Source organism: Thalassophryne amazonica, chromosome 12 (assembly GCF_902500255.1).
Source record: "Thalassophryne amazonica chromosome 12, fThaAma1.1, whole genome shotgun sequence".
Taxonomy (NCBI): domain Eukaryota; kingdom Metazoa; phylum Chordata; class Actinopteri; order Batrachoidiformes; family Batrachoididae; genus Thalassophryne; species Thalassophryne amazonica.
The window spans coordinates 24,706,304-24,726,497 of NC_047114.1; the positions used below are offsets into that span (position 1 = coordinate 24,706,304).

At 39.8% G+C, this 20,194-nt stretch overlaps 1 protein-coding gene across 2 annotated transcripts in view; it reads left to right on the forward strand.

The window, feature by feature from the left end:
* The window catches only part of dpp9 (dipeptidyl-peptidase 9), a 60,178-nt gene extending 46,432 nt beyond the window's left edge, over positions 1-13,746 (forward strand). For both annotated transcript variants that reach the window (XM_034183005.1, XM_034183006.1), the window contains exons 17-21: positions 515-661; positions 6,223-6,375; positions 6,809-6,951; positions 7,426-7,537; positions 12,730-13,746. In XM_034183005.1, coding sequence (XP_034038896.1) covers positions 515-661; positions 6,223-6,375; positions 6,809-6,951; positions 7,426-7,537; positions 12,730-12,822 — 648 coding nt within the window. In that variant the 3' untranslated portion in view covers positions 12,823-13,746. The remainder of the gene's footprint in view (positions 1-514; positions 662-6,222; positions 6,376-6,808; positions 6,952-7,425; positions 7,538-12,729) is intronic.
* Positions 13,747-20,194: the final 6,448 nt, after the last annotated feature.

Sequence of the window (20,194 nt, forward strand, 5' to 3'; positions counted from 1 at the left end):
TCAAGAAGGAAACAATAGTCTATCACCTCCACCCGCATGCCGAAATCACTTGCAGTATTTATTTATTTATAATTACCATTCTGTGTTCTGAACGCTGCCAGTATCATCACTGTTGTCAGACTCAAGGTTTTCCTCCAAGGTTTAGTCTCCTTCACTGTCAGAAACACCTTCAGACGAGTCTTTAAAAACAAAAAAAAGCTCCACACTAGGAAAAAAAATAGTCAGAAAACAGCTTGACCTCCACTGCGTTTACAATTGATTTGGGTTTGAATCAGCAGGTCCTGTTCTGGTGATGACGTAGCAACAATATGGCCGTGGCTGAGGGCTGAATTAGAGCGCAGGCTTCAAGACTTTTATTCTTCAGCATTTTTTAAAATATCAACATTTCATCATTTTTAGCGATTATTTGTGCACATTTTTTGGTGTCACCTACACTTTAAATCTAAGATGACTCATTTGAGGCAAAAAAAAAAGAAAAAGTTTGATAAAAGTGTGTGTGTGTGTCTCTCTGTAGGTCCAGCTAGTTAATAATTCCTTCAAGGGGATGAAGTATCTCCGTCTGAACACACTGGCCTCTCTGGGCTATGCTGTGGTTGTGATTGATGGCAGGGGTTCCTGTCAGAGGGGCCTTGAATTTGAAGGAGCACTAAAAAACAAAATGGTAAAGAAGAAACGGCTACAACACTGTTGTCATTTGTTGTTTTACTTAATGTTTTTATGAAAAACCTCACTTTGATCTCACTTTGATGGATTGTTGCTTTTTGACGCACTTGTTGATCAAGATGGTAAATCGAACACGTTAATGAATGTGTTTATTATCAGGTTCCTTCAGCTGGTAATGTGAATGTGCCCAGAGAGAAACAGAATTTGTGAACACACTTAATAAACACATAATATGCAGGAACTGAAAGTGAACATGCAGGAAAGGAAGGCAAGAAAGAGAAGTGTTTACATACACATAAATTAACGAAGAAAGCAGATAGGACATTTATGTTGCTTTGTGTTTCAAAAGAAGGACTGAGAGATCTTCAGAGTGCTTTGTGTCCTTTGGCTCAGGAGGATGACATGCTGGGCTCAATGTATCACTGAGTGCAAGGGCATAAAAAAAGCTGTCAGTGGGGCAACACGGTTATGAAGTCAATGCAGTAAAAGGGAACTTCAGAATTTTACAACCTGGGCTGATCTTTTGACTTTGGACAAAAACTAAATCGGCACACGATTGATTTAGAACGTAATCACCATCACGGGCTAACAAAGTCATTAATGTAATACACAGAGCAAGCTAAAATCGTATTTGGTAAAGCGCTTCTTATCACTACTGAATAGCTAAAAATATCATTAGAGTATCCGGTAACATGGAGATCCCTCTGGAGGTAAATGTGCATGTTTACTTCTTTAAATGCAAAGAAATTTAAGACCGCATCTGCAGTATTTATGACTGATTTGCACAGAATAAGAAGACTTTGTATAATTATACAACCCCTGGCAGTAATTATGGAATCACCGACCTCAGAGGATGTTCATTCAGTTGTTTAATTTTGTAGAAAAAAAGCAGATCACAGACATGACACAAAACTAAAGTCATTTCAAATGGCAACTTTCTGGCTTTAAGAAACACTATAAGAAATCAAGAAAAAAAAATTGTGGCAGTCAGTAACGGTTACTTTTTTAGACCAAGCAGAGGGAAAAAAATATGGACTCACTCAATTCTGAGGAATAAATTGTGGAATCACCCTGTAAATTTTCATCCCCAAAACTAACACCTGCATCAGATCAGATCTGCTCGTTAGTCTGCATCTAAAAAGGAGTGATCACACCTTGGAGAGCTGTTGCACCAAGTGGACTGACATGAATCATGGCTCCAACACGAGAGATGTCAGTTGAAACAAAGGAGAGGATTATCAAACTCTTAAAAGAGGGTAAATCATCACGCAATGTTGCAAAAGATATTGGTTGTTCACAGTCAGCTGTGTCTAAACTCTGGACCAAATACAAACATGGGAAGGTTGTTAAAGGCAAACATACTGGTAGACCAAGGAAGACATCAAAGCGTCAAGACAGAAAACTTAAAGCAATATGTCTCAAAAATCGAAAATACACAACAAAACAAATGAAGAACGAATGGGAGGAAACTGGAGTCAACGTCTGTGACCGAACTGTAAGAAACCGCCTAAAGGAAATGGGATTTACATACAGAAAAGCTAAATGAAAGCCATCATTAACACCTGAACAGAAAAAAACAAGGTTACAATGGGCTAAGGAAAAGCAATCGTGGACTGTGGATGACTGGATGAAAGTCATATTCAGCGATGAATCTCGAATCTGCATTGGGCAAGGTGATGATGCTGGAACTTTTGTTTAGTGCCGTTCCAATGAGATTTATAAAGATGACTGCCTGAAGAGAACATGTAAATTTCCACAGTCATTGATGATATGGGGCTGCATGTCAGGTAAAGGCACTGGGGAGATGGCTGTCATTACATCATCAATAAATGCACAAGTTTACGTTATTTTGGACACTTTTCTTATCCCATCAATTGAAAGGATGTTTGGGGATGATGAAATAATTTTTTCAAGATGATAATGCATCTTGCCATAGAGCTAAAACTGTGAAAACATTCCTTGCAAAAAGACACATAGGGTCAATGTCATGGCCTGCAAATAGTCCGGATCTTAATCCAATTGAAAATCTTTGGTGGAAGTTGAAGAAAATGGTCCATGACAAGGCTCCAACCTGCAAAGCTGATCTGGCAACAGTATTCAGAGAAAGTTGGAGCCAGATTGATGAAGAGTACTGTTTGTCACTCATTAAGTCCATGCCTCAGAGACTGCAAGCTGTTATAAAAGCCAGAGGTGGTGCAACAAAATACTAGTGATGTGTTGGAGCGTTCTTTTGTTTTTCATGATTCCATAATTTTTTCCTCGGAATTGAGTGATTCCGTATTTTTTTCCCTCTGCTTGGTCTAAAAAAGTAACCGTTACTGACTGCCACAGTTTTTTTTTTTTCCTGCTTTCTTATAGTGTTTCTTAAAGCCAGAAAGTTGCCATTTGAAATGACTTTAGTTTTGTGTCATGTCTGTGATCTGCTTTTTTTTCTACAAAATTAAACAACTGAATGAACATCCTCCGAGGCCGGTGATTCCATAATTTTTGCCAGGGGTTGTACACCTCTATCACTATTGAAAGAAAAAGAAAGAAAATTACCAGGCCCCTGTGCTTTTTTTCTATGCTGACATGAGAACGTGCAGTCCATTCAGATGGGACTAAAATCACTGACGATGAGTAATTTTTTTTTTACTTTACCACTCCTCCTCATATAAAACCAAACCAGCTCCACTTTAACAAGAGGTTTATCCAGAAAGCAGTTCACGCCAAACCGGCACTAGACCAGACAAGCAAGGGGGTACAGGGTTTTTCATAGTTGGGCACTTTTTACCAGCTGTGTTGAGCATGCACGGCGGCTTAGTGGTAGCACTGTTGCCTCACAGCAAGAAGGTCATTAGATTGCTTCCCGTCTGGTCCTTTCTGTGTGTAGTTTGCATGTTCGCCTGGGTTCCCTCCCGGTGCTCCAGCTTCCTCTCACTTCCAAAGACTTCCACCTTAGATTGACTGGTGACGCTGAATTGACAGTAGGTGGGAGCGTGAATGTGTTTGTCTGTATGTGGCCCTGCAATAGACCGGTGTCCTGTCCAGGGTGTACCTTGCCTCTCATCCTATGGCTGCTGGGATAGGCTCCAGGCCTCCTGTGGCCCTTGATTGGAATATGTGGGTTTAGAAAAATGAATGAATGTTATGCGTGTATAGCTTAATAAATTATTGTCACAATGAGCTACTTTTCCTTATGACTGAATGGGATCACAGTGTGTGTGTGTGTGTGTGTGTGTGTGTGTGTGTGTGGGGGGGGGGGGTGGGTGGGTGGGTGGGGGGGGGCAGGCAGTGTGAAAATTGACCAGGAAGAGTGGCTCTCTGTGCGCACATGTTCTCTGTCCCACAAATAAGAGAAATGTTTGTTACATATAATATATAATAAAAAAAAACCTTCAACACAGGTAAACTTTATGAGCCCAAATTAGCCATAATGTGGTTGTACCTTATGTAATGCAGTTTCACCACTCTGTTTTGCTTGACATTGTCCACATTGCCAAAAATCCAGTGTATTTTTCAGTTCACATCAGACATGAGACATTCTGTCTCTTTAGTTTTCCATTGATTTTTTTTTTTTTTTTTTTTTTTTTTTTTTTTTTTTTTTTTTTTTAACCTGCTCTAGTGTCAAAACTGATGATCCATTTCAAACAGATTAGTTTGGTAGGTTGAAGCCGGAATGAGCTGAAGGTAACAGATGTGCCTTAGGTCACGTGTTTTGGTGGATTGGGTTTTCTGTGTGGTGCTTCATGAACCGTGGAATAACAGTGAGCAAACATCACTTAATAAAATTACACAGAAATTTCACTTGATGGAAAACCTGGAGCACAGACTTCATAAATGATCTGTTAGGAGAATTAATCATACACATCACATGATTACAGATATTTGAAAGAACAGTCACTGTGTTGACCAGCAGTGACAACTCGCTGTGAATCTGTGCGCAGTGTGCGAGCACTCATCTGACTCGGGGCCCCTACTCTCACTCACGGTGAGCATGATGCCCCAAGATCATAAATTTATTAAATGTATTTTTGTCTTAGAGTTTTATGTTAAATTTGTTTTAATGATTAAATTATTTATTAATTACCTCCGCCAAGGAGGTTATGTTTTCGGTAGCGTTTGTTTGTTTGTCTGTCTGTTTGTCAGTAGGATAACTCAAAAGGTTTTGAATGGATTTTGATGAAATTTTGTGGAGTGGTTGGAAATGACAAGAGGAACAAGTGATTAAATTTTAGTGGTGATCCAGATCATGATCCGGATCCAGGAATTTTTTAAAGGATTCTTCACCATTGCGGGATAGGGGGAATTTTGACATTCTAGTTTCTGACTCCACAAAAACGAGGCAGAAAGGCTTGAAAAAAAATATGGTGCAACATAGTCAAATGTTCTATCAAACAACAAGGTTTGGTGATGATCGGATCCGGATTCCGGATCTGGTGATCCAGAATATGCAAAAACATAGGGAAAATAGAAAATGTGTCAGAGGTGACAAATGAAGCTAGAGATGCACAACTAACACCAAATTGTAGCTGAATCTGTACTGATTCAGTAAGGTGTCATCAGATTTGATGGAGCTAGATCCAGAAGAAAACCGCCATTACTGAAAAATCGTTTTTATACAATAACTTTTGAACTAATAAAGACATAAAAGTGATTCCAAGTTCTAGTGGTATGTTTTCATGGTCAAGGATGTCAAATATAAAGGAAAGAAAAGTGTATGTATCATAGTTTTGGTTGTAACACTGAATTGTTGAATAGATCACTGTGCCAAGGAGGGAATCTCTTTAGGGTCAGTGACCCTATGGCCTTGTTTAGAGAAGTGTTTCATAAATGTTAAAAAAAAATTCATATATTTGCAGTTTAGTTGAATAATAAATTGAATTTTGTCTATTTGTTTTGTCTATAAGCACATGCAATATCAATATCAGTGCTCAGATGACAGTAGCTTCTGGGAAAGGTGCAGATTGCAATAAACTGTGATGCCAAGCGCTAAGGATACATGCTATCCAGTCACAGCAGATGAAACCTTTTTTTTTACTACTGAGCAGACATTATTGTTAGACTTTTTTAGGTTCAATGATTCCACTGCGTGTAGATGTTATGGCGTAAGTGACTCCATGGCCTTGGCGGAGGTTTGCACTCTGAGTGCTTCTAGTTTGTGTTGAAAGTATTTAATGTAATTTAATATAATGAAGCTTGTGAATTTTTGGGGCACAAAACTTACTTGGATGGGCATCACTCTGTTATAGGGCTCCTGGCGTGAGCAGAGTTCATGTTAAAATTCCCTGAAGCACTGTCAACAAAATACTTTTTGTAACATGCAGTGTCACTTTCTTTTAATTTGACGTTGTGCTGCAAGTAAACCTTTCGTACCCTCACAGCTTTGGGTGGCACCACGCATTTATTCTGCTTTACTTCCGTAGCTAACGTTAGTCACAGCATTGACAGCAGTTTATTTATTTACATCACAAAGCCAGTGGCCGCATGTGAAAGCTGCCATTTTTCTGCTCATCGAGGCATCGATTTTTAAGAAAGTTGTTTTTTTTTTTGTTTTGTTTTTTTTTTGCATCTCCTCAGGGCCAAGTGGAGATTGAAGACCAGGTGGAGGGGCTTCATTATGTGGCAGAGAAGTTTAACTTTGTGGATTTGAGTCGTGTTGCCATCCACGGCTGGTCTTACGGAGGCTTCCTCTCTCTCATGGGCCTCATTCAGCGTCCCAATGTGTTCAAGGTTAGTAGTTGTTTCATCTTGCCGACACTACACCTTCTACCACTGAATACTGTGATCTTACTAGCAAATTAAATCAGCATCATTGATTTAAGAAATAGTTCTGAATCAGCTTTTATGCTTATAAGTTTTTTTTTTTTTTATCCCTGCAGAATACCAAGAAGCATCAAACCTGAAGCTGTGGTGTAGTTATCATAAGAGCCACATGGTGTCAGTGTTGGACAGTGTTGTATACTCTAGAAGGGTTTACAGTTTGTGTTTTATTGTCTCACTAGCAAAAACTGTCCATTTGAGCAGTGATGTCACAGTTTGAAATTATTTAAACATTTTTCAGGAAGCCATCTTGTTTTACGAAAACGCCACCAACCCGCAGTAATCGTACGTAGACTTTGGTTGAAGTCTGTTTCTTGTGACCTGCTTGTGCGTGTCTTGACAGTTGGCTATCGCGGGTGCTCCGGTGACCGTGTGGATGGCCTACGACACGGGCTACACAGAGCGATACATGGATGTGCCTGAGAACAACCAGCAGGGCTACGAGGAAGGGTCTGTGGCGCTGCACGTGGACAAGTTACCCAGCGAGTGAGTATGCACACTTAGTGAAGTAGGTCAACATGTCATTGTCAGTTGTCTTAGTTGAGCTGGTTAGAAAGGAATTTATTTGTTCTAAACTTTGAAATGTGTCTAGTATGTTCTTCTGATTTCTTCTGTGCGGCTGTTAACGCTGTCAGAGTGGAAAATTTGAGTTGGGAGGCAAAGTCATGCCTCAGTGTTTACAGTCTGATGAAGCCCTGAGGCTTTAGAAAGGGCATGTTGGAGCAATGCTTTTAGATACTGAAGACAAACACGATCGTGCACACCAGCTCTCAGCAAATAGTTGAAGCCCTGCAGCTGCATTATTTTTATGAGTGTGACCTTTTGTGTCCCTCACCTCATTTTTATGATATAGTGACTGGAGGCAGATTTGTTCACTCTTTTACGTTTTCAGATTGTGAAATGCTGTTTAGGTTGTTAACTCAAATATCATGTGAAGTGCCTGAACCTTATCATTTCCAGGCCCAATCGCCTGCTGATTCTCCATGGATTTCTAGATGAGAATGTGCACTTTTTCCACACCAATTTCCTTGTGTCACAGATAATCCGTGCTGGGAAACCCTACCAGCTTCAGGTTAGTCTTCCAAATGATTTTTTTTTTAGTGGCTGTTTACTCTTGTTGACTGTTCAAAATGATTTGTATTTAAACTTCGTTATCGCAATGATAAGAATTTGTATGTACCACCAGGTTGACGTCCGCAGCATGTCTTTTTATTTATAATTTAACACGGCCCTGATTGTGACTTTTTTCCTGGAGTGTCCTGCAGAAGAGTGTCATGGCAAATGGGTAAACCTTCAGAGTGAACTCATCACAAGGAAGGTGGTGTTGGTCTTTGATATCTGTGTGGTTGACAAACTACTTTACTTATGACGTGTTCCAGCCTAACCACATGGACACACTGTTTGTTAGCTTGCGCAATGTGGACATGTGAGCAAGACATTAAACTGCATCAGAGACTGTAGGCGGTCCTCCAGCCTACAACAAATTTGGTTGGTTGGTTGGTTGTGGGACATATTTATTTCAGCCACATGCAACCTTAGCAAAGTGAGAAGACATGTTTTGATTCCGCATTTAACGATAGTGACTGTGCAGCCTTCCATTGGGGGGGCACGCATTATAAACACACACAAACACGTCTAAACTGCACACCGGGAGAAATTTGGAGATTTTGGACCTTGCCGAAGGGCCCTTAGTGATTATCTGATTTGAGGAGGATTTGAACTTAGTTTTGATGTAAGACAGTTGTAAACTCAGACACCACAGGTTCCTCATCAAGTCTGCAAAGATCACAGTATTGTCCACAGAGTTGAGGTCAGGAGACCCCTCCTTGCCTACAAGGTCAACTAAGCCACTGGTCTCCACCACCCTGCCTAACACCCTGTCCAATGCAGGCACTGAACAGAGAAGCAGCCAGAATTCAGTTTGAGATGATGCCACCGCTCTGCACACTGCTCACCGTGTCTCCGTACAGGCTGGTTATGATGTACAGCAACTTGTTGGGAGTTTCAAGAATTATCCAGGTGTCTCTGTGAGCAGTTCAGTCAACCAAATCAAACACATTTTTCTACAGCTGCTTGGGTGGATAGGGAGAGTTCCCATGGGATAAAAAAAAGCTTTTTAACCTACCATCCCTGATTCTCAAGACCAGGCACCTAAGTGGCTCTACACTACTCTTTTCTACTTTCCTATTTTACTCTTCCTTTTTAGATATTTAGATATACCTTTATATACTAGCATAGTTCCACCTTAGAATTGGAATATAATATATAAGATATACCTTACTGAATTTTCATGCCTACCCACTCAATTAATCATTCTCTATACCTGCTTATTCCAGTTAATGGTCATAGGTATTAAAGGCACTGCGCTGCGGTGGTTTGAATCATATTTATCTAATAGATTACAATTTGTTCATGTAAATGGGGAGTCTTCTTCACAGACTAAGGTTAATTATGGAGTTCCACAAGGTTCTGTGCTAGGACCAATTTTATTCACTTTATACATGCTTCCCTTAGGCAGTATTATTAGAAAGCATTGCTTAAATTTTCATTGTTACGCAGATGATACCCAGCTTTATCTATCCATGAAGCCAGAGGACACACACCAATTAGTTAAACTGCAGGAATGTCTTACAGACATAAAGACATGGATGACCTCTAATTTCCTGCTTTTAAATTCAGCTAAAACTGAAGTTATTGTACTTGGCCCCACAAATCTTAGAAACATGGTGTCTAACCAGATCCCTACTCTGGATGGCATTACCCTGACCTCTAGTAATACTGTGAGAAATCTTGGAGTCATTTTTGATCAGGATATGTCCTTCAATGCGCATATTAAGCAAATATGTAGGACTGCTTTTTTGCATTTGCGCAATATCTCTAAAATTAGAAAGGTCTTGTCTCAGAGTGATGCTGAAAAACTAATTCATGCATTTATTTCTTCTAGGCTGGACTATTATAATTCATTATTATCAGGTTGTCCTAAAAGTTCCCTGAAAAGCCTTCAGTTAATTCAAAAATGCTGCGGCTAGAGTACTGACAGGGACTAGAAGGAGAGAGCATATTTCACCCATATTGGCCTCTCTTCATTGGCTTCCTGTTAATTCTAGAATAGAATTTAAAATTCTTCTTCTTACTTATAAGGTTTTGAATAATCAGGTCCCATCTTATCTTAGGGACCTCATAGTACCATATCACCCCAATAGAGCGCTTTGTTGTCAGACTGCAGGCTTACTTGTAGTTCCTAGGGTTTTTATGAGTAGAATGGGAGGCAGAGCCTTCAGCTTTCAGGCTCCTCTCCTGTGGAACCAGCTCCCAATTCGGATCAGGGAGACAGACACCCTCTCTACTTTTAAGATTAGGCTTAAAACTTTCCTTTTTGCTAAAGCTTATAGTTAGGGCTGGATCAGGTGACCCTGAACCATCCCTTAGTTATGCTGCTATAGACGTAGACTGCTGGGGGGTTCCCATGATGCACTGAGTGTTTCTTTCTCTTTTTGCTCTGTATGCACCACTCTGCATTTAATCATTAGTGATTGATCTGCTCTCTTCCACAGCATGTCTTTTTCCTGATTCTCTCCCCTCAGCCCCAACCAGTCCCAGCAGAAGACTGCTCCTCCCAGAGCCTGGTTCTGTTGGAGGTTTCTTCCTTAAAAGGAAAAAAGGGAGTTTTTCCTTCCCACTGTTGCCAAGTGCTTGCTCACAGGGGGTCGTTTTGACCGTTGGGGTTTTTCTGTAATTATTGTATGGCTTTTGCCTTACAATATAAAGCGCCTTGGGGCAACTGTTCGTTGTGATTTGGCGCTATATAAATAAAATTGATTTGATTTGATCTGTAGCAGGAGCCTGTCCAAGCTGTCTTTGGACGAGAGGCGAGATACAACCTGGACAGGCCGCCAGTCTGTCGCAGGCCCACATATAGACAAACACATTCATACCAAAAGTCGATTTAAAGTTTTCAATCCACCTAATCTGAATGTCTTTTGAAGTGGGAGGAAGCCGGAGCACCAGGAGGAAAAACGTACACAAACATGGGGAGAACATGCAGAAAGGACCAGGTGGGAAGTGAAGTCAGGACCTTCTCACAGTGAGGCAACATGCTAACCAATAAGCCACTGCGCTGTTGACCCCCCAACAATCATAATCTTAGTAAATTCTGTCAGCAGAACCATGGCCATGTTTGTGATAATGTTTAGCATCATGAAGAAGTCAAATAAAATGTAGACGGTAGACTGTAACACTGTTGTATCTTGTATGCAAGTGTTTCATGTGGTCCTAAGTAGACAAAGAAGGGGGCAGTTTGAGTTCGAGATCAATGTTCTACATGATGAAATATGAATGTTTCTCCTGCCTGTGCTTTTACTTTTGCAAATTACTGGAAATATACAGTACCAGTCAAGTTTGTATAGAGCAGGGGTGGGCAACTTGTTCCAGAAAGGGCCAAGAGGGTGCAGGTTTTATTTGCAGCCACTGATTCCACCAGGTGATTTCATCTGCTCAAAGTGATATTAATCAGTGAAATCACCTGGCGGAATCAGTGGCTGCAAAGAAAACCTGCACCCTCTTGGCCCTTTTTGGAACAAGTTGCCCACCCCTGGTATAGAGTGTGTTCAAACCTTTGAGATCAAGAGATTCCTGGGAAGAGCTTATGAAGTCATGAGGTCACTTAAGTAAGTGTTTGATAATGCTGTTATCTTTTTAGGAACATGAAGGTCCTATTCTTTAGAGTCTTGGTGCTTCCTGTCTTACTGTATGGTTGGAGAACGTGGTGATGACTACATGTCTCAGTCTCGTTCTATCCCTGGGTATGGCTGGAATGACTGTGTCAAACAAATGGTTACTTAGGGAGACTTAGATGAGTGTCTCTTGCATGATGAGGGAACATCAGCCATGACATTTTGGACAAGTGTTGCATTTCTCTGCACATGATCCAGCACACGTGCCTCGGTGTTGAGGATCTCAGCACCTGGATAAGACCAAGGACGCACCCACATTTCACCTGGCTGTGGCAGATAGATAGTGACTATGGAGAGGTGGGGATGGAGTCGTTCTAGTTGTCTGTTGGGGTGGTTGCTAGGGTTGTCACGGATCACAGAAGCCACAGTTCGGAACAGATATGATTTTTTGAGCTACAGATCGACTCATTTTACAACTCACTAGTAAATAAATAACTATTTTGCTTTCTGTTTTTAAAAAGAACTTGAATATTGAAAAGAGGGACGTGCTGCCTGCAGTCCTGAGTGAAAAGGTGTCCAAAGTATTACATAATATTTTAAGATAAAATAGTTGTTACATTATATTGCAATGTGAAGGGTATCATGAATAAAAAAATACTCTGTCAAAATTATCAAAAACTTAAAAAAAAACAAAAAAAAAAAAAAAACAACAATGGAGCAAAGCTGATCTAAGTTTATAACTTCAAATTCTTTTTCACACTGATGAGGATGTCTATACTTTCTGGATAGAGGAGTACAATAATACTATTTATAACCCTTTCAGGATAAATACATGAATCCTACTCACTAATCTGAATTAATTCAGCTCTGAAATACTGGAATACTCATTTTTGGAGCTGTGGACTTTCAGCCACTGTGGCTAGTCATGCACTTTGAGCGTGGTGCTCAGTTCACCCATCTTAAGGCTGTACAGAGACGAGAAGATGGACACTTTGTCCTCAACTTTCATTTCTTGAAAGATTTTCTGTGGTTTGATCCAGAAGTGCGTCGAGACAGTTGTAAACTCAGATACCACAGGTTCCTGCAAAGATCACAGTATTGTCCACAGAGTTGAGGTCAGGAGACCCCTCCTTGCCAACAAGGTCACCTAAGCCTACATCCATAAGGACAGTTAAAATGGAATGTCAAGTGAATTGTACATGGTACAGACATCAAAAGGTCCTTGGAATGGCTTTTCTAATGGATTTTCTGTAGGATTCTGACAAACAGTTGTAAGATTCCGACACAGGCTGTGCGCGCACACACACACACACACACACACACACACACTGGAGCGTGCACCACCTGCAGTTCTTCCACTCAGACTGAAATGTTACCACAATTGCATCAAAATGAATATGATACATTACACCACTAGTGGTTGCTGTCCAGGACTCGAGGTTCTGTGGTGTGCTGGAAGTGGTGACGCTTGGCATCCGCACACGTTCCCTGACCTGAAGTGAAGCACATATGATTTGTAACGTTGTCAGCTGAACCTGTAATGAGCGTGGCGTGTTAAGTCTAACCAGTTTCACTGTTCTCCGTTTTGCAGGTCTATCCAAACGAGCGACACAGTATCCGCTGCCCTGAATCTGGAGAGCACTACGAGATAATGCTCCTGTATTTTCTACAACAATACCTCTGAAATGAGACAGTGGAGAGGCGTGAAGTCCGGTTTCCACTCTTTCCCTCTTTAGCCCTTCAGCTCGGCACACATCTGTACCCACTTTACCAAACTGCTGCGCTGCCACCCTGTTGGCGAGACACCCACAGCGCATCCACCAACCATCCAATGTTTTTCTTTTGCCATTTCTCTCGGGTTCCGTTGCTAGCTCGCACACCCTTTCCCCTCCGTGCACTCCCCCAAGTACAGTCTGTTGTGTGGTTTATGAGCACAGAGCGTGTTGAAGCTGAACAAAGACAGAGATGTACGGAGAAACGTTTGAAGGCTGTATCATGTTGACTCGTTGCTCACCCACATCCCCCGGCTCTGGAACAGTGATGAATTTTTTTTGCCAAAAGTTATGGTGTTGTTTCCCCCCCTCCCCCCCCCATTTTATTGACTTGAAGGAGTGGGAGGAAGTGGGTTACAGTTCATGGATGCCACATATTTACGACCTTGTGTGCGTATGACAGACGTGCTGTTTATTTCTCACACACAGCCGGTCACACAGACTTTCATTATCACTTTATACTGAGTCTGCACCATGCTGTTTAACGAAGAAACCCAGGGGTTTTACTCGCTCCGCTTCTTTTAAGCATGTTGTTTAAATAAAATATTTTTATGACTTTATATTCTTTTTAATGTGTCGGTGGGAGCATCTCGCAGAATTTTTTTGTGCTGTATTCTCCCTTCACATTGCATTGCTCACGATGTCTGCTTGCCTTCTTAACATAATTTATATTTTGCCAAAGTACCTCTTGACTCTTAATCATCGCGGTATTTCTTTTTCTTTTTTTTTTTTACTGCAATATAGACAACAGGAGGGTGAGCACTGGAGTCTTACAACAGCTTTGTACCACCAGAATTTGTACATGATAATGAATAAATGTATGAACCGATCACCTGCTTTCTGTTCATACAGGTCAGATTTCGTCTGCTGTTGAGTTCAGAGTTTTACAGTCGGGTTGGGTGAAAACATGCGTTAAACGTGTTCGTTACACATTGATGTCCCAGTTTAGGCTTATTGTTCCCATGTCCAAGACCCACATTCTCACTGAAGCTGTAACTGACCAAACCGGTCAGATCCCTGCACACATGCAGCAGCACGTGCACCCTTTTCTTATAGAGAGCACAGTTGCCATGGTAACATGCATTTAATTGGATATTTCCCTACAGGTAATTATTAATCTGACAACACCACAGAAGATGAGAATCAAGGCTGCAGAATGAGGTTAATAGCACCCCAAAGTTCAAATCCCAGCTTGGCTGACCTCAGCTGCACGTGTCTGATGTTCTTCCTCCTTTTCCTGTCTTTCATTTTCTGTTATAAAAAATAAATTTATATATATATATATATATATATATATATATATATATATATATATATATATGATGTTACTGCCTTATTTCAAAATGTATGAAATTCATTTTTCTTCAAAATTCTACACACAATACCCCATAATGACTATTTGAATTTTTTTTTTTTTTTAGATTTTTGCAAATTTATTAAAAATAAAAAATAAATCACATGTACATAAGTACTCACAGCCTTTGCCATGAAAGTGCATCCTGTTTCCACTGATCATCCTTGAGATGTTTCTACAGCTTAACTGGAGTCCACCTGGGGTAAATTCAGTTGATTGGACATGGTTTGGAAAGGCACACATCTGACTACATAGAAGGTCCCACAGTTGACAGTGCATGTCACATCACAAACCAAGCATGAAGTCAAAGGAATTGTCTGTAGACCTCCGAGACAGGATTGTCTTGAATCACAAATCCGTGGAAGGCTACAGAAACATGTTTGTCTGGCTCACACGCTACAGTAAATGTAGTCCCAGAGCTGTGGGGGTTTTATTTGTTTTCGAGCACAAAAGGTTCAATGGTTGTTTCTTATGCAGAAAATTGTGAGAATTCAAAAATGTAACTCTTACAACTGTAAAGGTAGACACGAATTCACAATATTGATTTGAAGTGTGGTACTGTCGCCTCTCAGATTTCCTCCTCTTATGAGACTATATTTTTACAGAAATAAACCTAAATCCATCTAAACTTAGGGAAATGATGCCAAAATGGACATTTCAAGAAATGTTATAGTGCTGACTTCAAATCTGTGACTTTCATTGCTCTATAAAATGTCCAGTACCCCTTAATTTGCATATCACAATGGCCACCGGGCAAAACACCAAAGGCGCTGAGGGGTTTCTATATTGGCAGTTCTTGAAGCGTATTAAAAATAGAAGAATAACAACTTCAGTGGATATAAAGGAAGGGAAAAAGCTCTATATTTCAAATATGTATCATATATGTATTGCTACTTCTCTCTATAATTTCATTGTTAATATTATCAGTCTGATATTACATACATCATCTATGTTATTTAACGCTGAATTACACTGATGTTGCCATATTGCATTTCATTGTCATCTCAATTCTATTCATATATATATATATATATATATATATATATATATTATACCAATTACTATTTCAGGACACTTTCTTTGTGATAATGTACATAGTATGGTTAGCCAGTTGCCAGTTTATCATTGCATGTCACTGCAGTTTGTTTCTGCATGTGTAGATACTGTAGTAGTGTTGGTGTTTGCATGAGATGCATGTTTTCTCAATTTCAGATGAAGGAAAAGGCACCTCATAGTCCACCTGCATCCCTCATCTAGACTGAATCAATGCATGAGTGTGTGATTAAAGGTGAATATTATGTACTACAAGACTTTTAATTTATGTCAGTATAGGTTTTGCACATGGTTTCTGCACATATGTGTATACGCTGTGGTGGTGGTAGTGGTGTGGGTGTTTGCATGAGATGCATGTGTCTGCTTTTGTAGATGGCTTCTAATCCACCAAGACAGATTTGCCTTCATCTTGAGCAGGGGTGGCCAAGTTCGGTCCTCGAGAGCTACCTTCCTGACACTCTTAGTTGTGTCTCTGCTCCAACACACCTGAATCCAATGAAAGGCTCATTAAAAGTCTGCTAACGAGTCTTTCATTGGATTCAGGTGTGTTGGAGCAGTTAGACAACTAAGAGTGTCAGGAAGGTAGCTCTCGAGGACCGAACTTGGCCACCCCTGGTCCAGAGGGAAAGAGTTCAGATGATGTGAGGTTCTTTACTGAAGAAACATGGGCGAAAGTTCATGAATGTCAAGATGAAAGGAGGAAATTATTTGCCAAGTCCAAGTTCTTTGCCATTGAACTTCCTGAAAAATTGGATGATAGCCATGGTTATCATCCACAGTGTTACTACAATTTCACTGCTGTTCCAAAAAAACAAAACTGCCAGTTCATGACAGAAATGCATCTAGGGTTATTCAATCTGATACAATGTTTTCAAGCAAGACATCTACTCCTATCCTGCTCCAGTGATGAGAGCGATGATGATGGTGATGATGACAATGAGTGACTTTGGCCTTCACTGACTCAGTTCTAATGAACTAAATGATATGTAAAGTTATGGGATGCTGTAATTTCTAATGTATGATAATTGGGGTTTCAGTGTTTAGCTGTTTGATATATGTTTTTGAAAGAAACTAAAGCAGCTGTGAGGAACACTCATAAATACCTAAGACAATTTTGTTTATGTAAACGTTTAGATATGACATATGTCTCAAGCTATATATAGCCATGGTATATACCCATCATTAGGCTTGTCGGTTTAGTCTTTCTTTTCATACATGGAATGTTGCAGATTATAAAAGCTTTTATACTTCGTGATTTTGGAGAAGTCATGTGAATGCATATTTACCAAATTCTACACACTGCACACGGAGGATGCACTACAAAAAGGGCACTCATACATATAACTGATTAGTGTGTAGGACATAAGCCTATGACTTTCAAACTCAACAATTTAGATGTACTGGTAGACTCCTGCATGAGTACCTGAATTTGTATGTAGAAAATTTATGTCTGATGGTTTTCATGTATTTTGATGGCTTATTTTGAATATGAAAGTATTTGGATATCACAATATACAACCCCTGGCAAAAATTATGGAATCACCGGCCTCGGAGGATGTTCATTCAGTTGTTTAATTTTGTAGAAAAAAAAGCAGATCCACAGACATGACATTTCAAATGGCAACTTTCTGGCTTTAAGAAACACTATAAGAAATCAGGAAAAAAACAAATTGTGGCAGTCAGTAATGGGTTACTTTTTTAGACCAAGCAGAGGGAAAAAAATATGTAATCACTCAATTCTGAGGAAAAAATTATGGAATCATGAAAAACAAAAGAACGCTCCAACACATCACTAGTATTTTGTTGCACCACCTCTGGCTTTTATAACAGCTTGCAGTCTCTGAGGCATGGACTTAATGAGTGACAAACAGTACTCTTCATCAATCTGGTTCCAACTTTCTCTGATTGCTGTTGCCAGATCAGCTTTGCAGGTTGGAGCCTTGTCATGGACCATTTTCTTCAACTTCCACCAAAGATTTTCAATTGGATTAAGATCCGGACTATTTGCAGGCCATGACATTGACCCTATGTGTCTTTTTGCAAGGAATGTTTTCACAGTTTTAGCTCTATGGCAAGGTGCATTATCATCTTGAAAAATGATTTCATCATCCCCAAACATCCTTTCAATTGATGGGATAAGAAAAGTGTCCAAAATATCAACATAAACTTGTGCCTTTATTGATGATGTAATGACAGCCATCTCCCCAGTGCCTTTACCTGACATGCAGCCCCATATCATCAATGACTGTGGAAATTTACATGTTCTCTTCAGGCAGTCATCTTTATAAATCTCATTGGAATGGCACCAAACAAAAGTTCCAGCATCATCACCTTGCCCAATGCAGATTCGAGATTCATCACTGAATATGACTTTCATCCAGTCATCCACAGTCCACGATTGCTTTTCCTTAGCCCATTGTAACCTTGTTTCTTTCTGTTTAGGTGTTAATGATGGCTTTCGTTTAGCTTTTCTGTATGTAAATCCCATTTCCTTTAGGCAGTTTTTTACAGTTCGGTCACAGACGTTGACTCCAGTTTCCTCCCATTCGTTCCTCATTTGTTTTGTTGTGCATTTTCGATTTTTGAGACATATTGCTTTACGTTTTCTGTCTTGACGCTTTGATGTCTTCCTTGGTCTACCAGTATGTTTGCCTTTAACAACCTTCCCATGTTGTTTGTATTTGGTCCAGAGTTTAGACACAGCTGACTGTGAACAACCAACATCTTTTGCAACATTGCGTGATGATTTACCCGCTTTTAAGAGTTTGATAATCCTCTCCTCTGTTTCAGTTGACATCTCTCATGTTGGAGCCATGATTCATGTCAGTCCACTTGGTGCAACAGCTCTCCAAGGTGTGATCACTCCTTTTTAGATGCAGACTAACGAGCAGATCTGATTTGATGCAGGTGTTAGTTTTGGGGATGAAAATTTACAGGGTGATTCCATAATTTATTCCTCAGAATTGAGTGAGTCCATATTTTTTTCCCTCTGCTTGGTGTAAAAAAGTAACCGTTACTGACTGCCACAATTTTTTTTCTTGATTTCTTATAGTGTTTCTTAAAGCCAGAAAGTTGCCATTTGAAATGACTTTAGTTTTGTGTCATGTCTGTGATCTGCTTTTTTTCTACAAAATTAAACAACTGAATGAACATCCTCCGAGGCCGGTGATTCCATAATTATTGCCAGGGGTTGTATGTAAATCAAGGTTGTGAATTGATATTCAGTTGGCTAGTCTTCATACATTATCATAATTGCAGTTCAAGTGAAGGATTCATTAGATATGAAAAAGTTGTAAGATGTGAATGATTTTTTTTTGCATGAATTCATGAAAGTGTTGAAACAAGTTCACAATGCGTAGCTTCACACTTTGTAGTGAACTTATGGTAAAAGATAAGTATACATATATGATACATATTTGAAATATAGAGAATTTTTTCATTCCTTTTCATCCACTGAAATTGTTAATCTTCTATATATAATAACTTCCAATATAGAAACCTCTCAGCGCCTTTGGTGTTTTGACCGGTGGCCATTTTGATATGCAAATTAGGGGGTACTAGACATTTTGTAGAACAACGAAAGTTACAGATTTGAAATCAGCACTAGATTGTCTTGAAATGTCCATTTTGGCATCATTTCCCTACATTTAGATGGATGTAGGTTTATTTCTGTAAAAATCTAGTCTCGTAAGAAGAGGAACTCTGAAAGGTGAAGGTACCACACTTCAAATCAATATTGTGAATTTGTGTCTACCTTTACAGTTGTAAGAGTTACATTTTTAAATTCCTCACAATTTTCTGCATAATAAACAACCATTGAACCTTTTGTGCTCAAACATAAATAAAACCCCCACAGCTCTGGGACTAATGTGGAGTAACATGGTGGTGCACGTGGTTAATATGCTTCCATCCCAACCAGAAGGCTATCACTACATCACCCAATTCTCCTTGCATATGTGGAGTTTAATCAGGAAGGATATTTGGTGTAAAACCTGTAATTTAGGGGACGTGATTGTCTAGTGGTTAAACGTTGGGCTTGAGACCAGAGGATCCTCGGTTCAAATCCCAGCCTGACCGCAAAATCGCTAAGGGCCCTTGGGCAACGTACTTAACCCCTAGTTGCTCCCGGTGTGTAGTGAGTACCTTGCATGGCAGCAGCCTCACATCGGGGTGAATGTGAGGCATTATTATAAAGCACTTTGAGCATCTGATGCAGATGGAAAAGTGCTATAAATGCAGTCCATTTAAATCAACACGAGGATCCATATCTGATTGGAGGAACTGAAGGAAATTATACATACTGAGCATATAACAAATGAACATGTGGGATGTTTGTTGAATGTGGTGAATGCACTGTAGAAAATGTAACAGTTGATAATTTATATAACACCTAAAATTGACAAGGACAGTTAAAATGGAATGTCAAGTGAAAGTACATGTTGCAGACCTCAAAAGGTCTTTGGAATGGTTTTTCTGATGGGTTTTCTGTAGGATTCTGACTAAAACACTTTTAAGTTGTAAGATTCCTATTGGAATGTTAAGGTGTCAGGAAATTAATCCAAAAGCAGTCAGAGCAGTGATGAAGTCTGAATAGATACGTTAATTATAATGATCAGAGTTGAGAGGATGTGAAGTGAGTGATGGGTAGGTGTGTCTCCCAGTTTGTTGGTGAGCTCTTTGGCGGCACGGGGACTGGTCAAGTCCTGAATAAGAGCTGTGAATACTGTTTTGTTTTTCAGGACAAAGGGCAGGTAAATGTAGAGGGGAAATGTGGAAATCTGACTCAATACAGTAGTGTTCAGAATAATAGTAGTGCTATGTGACTAAAAAGATTAATCCAGGTTTTGAGTATATTTCTTATTGTTACATGGGAAACA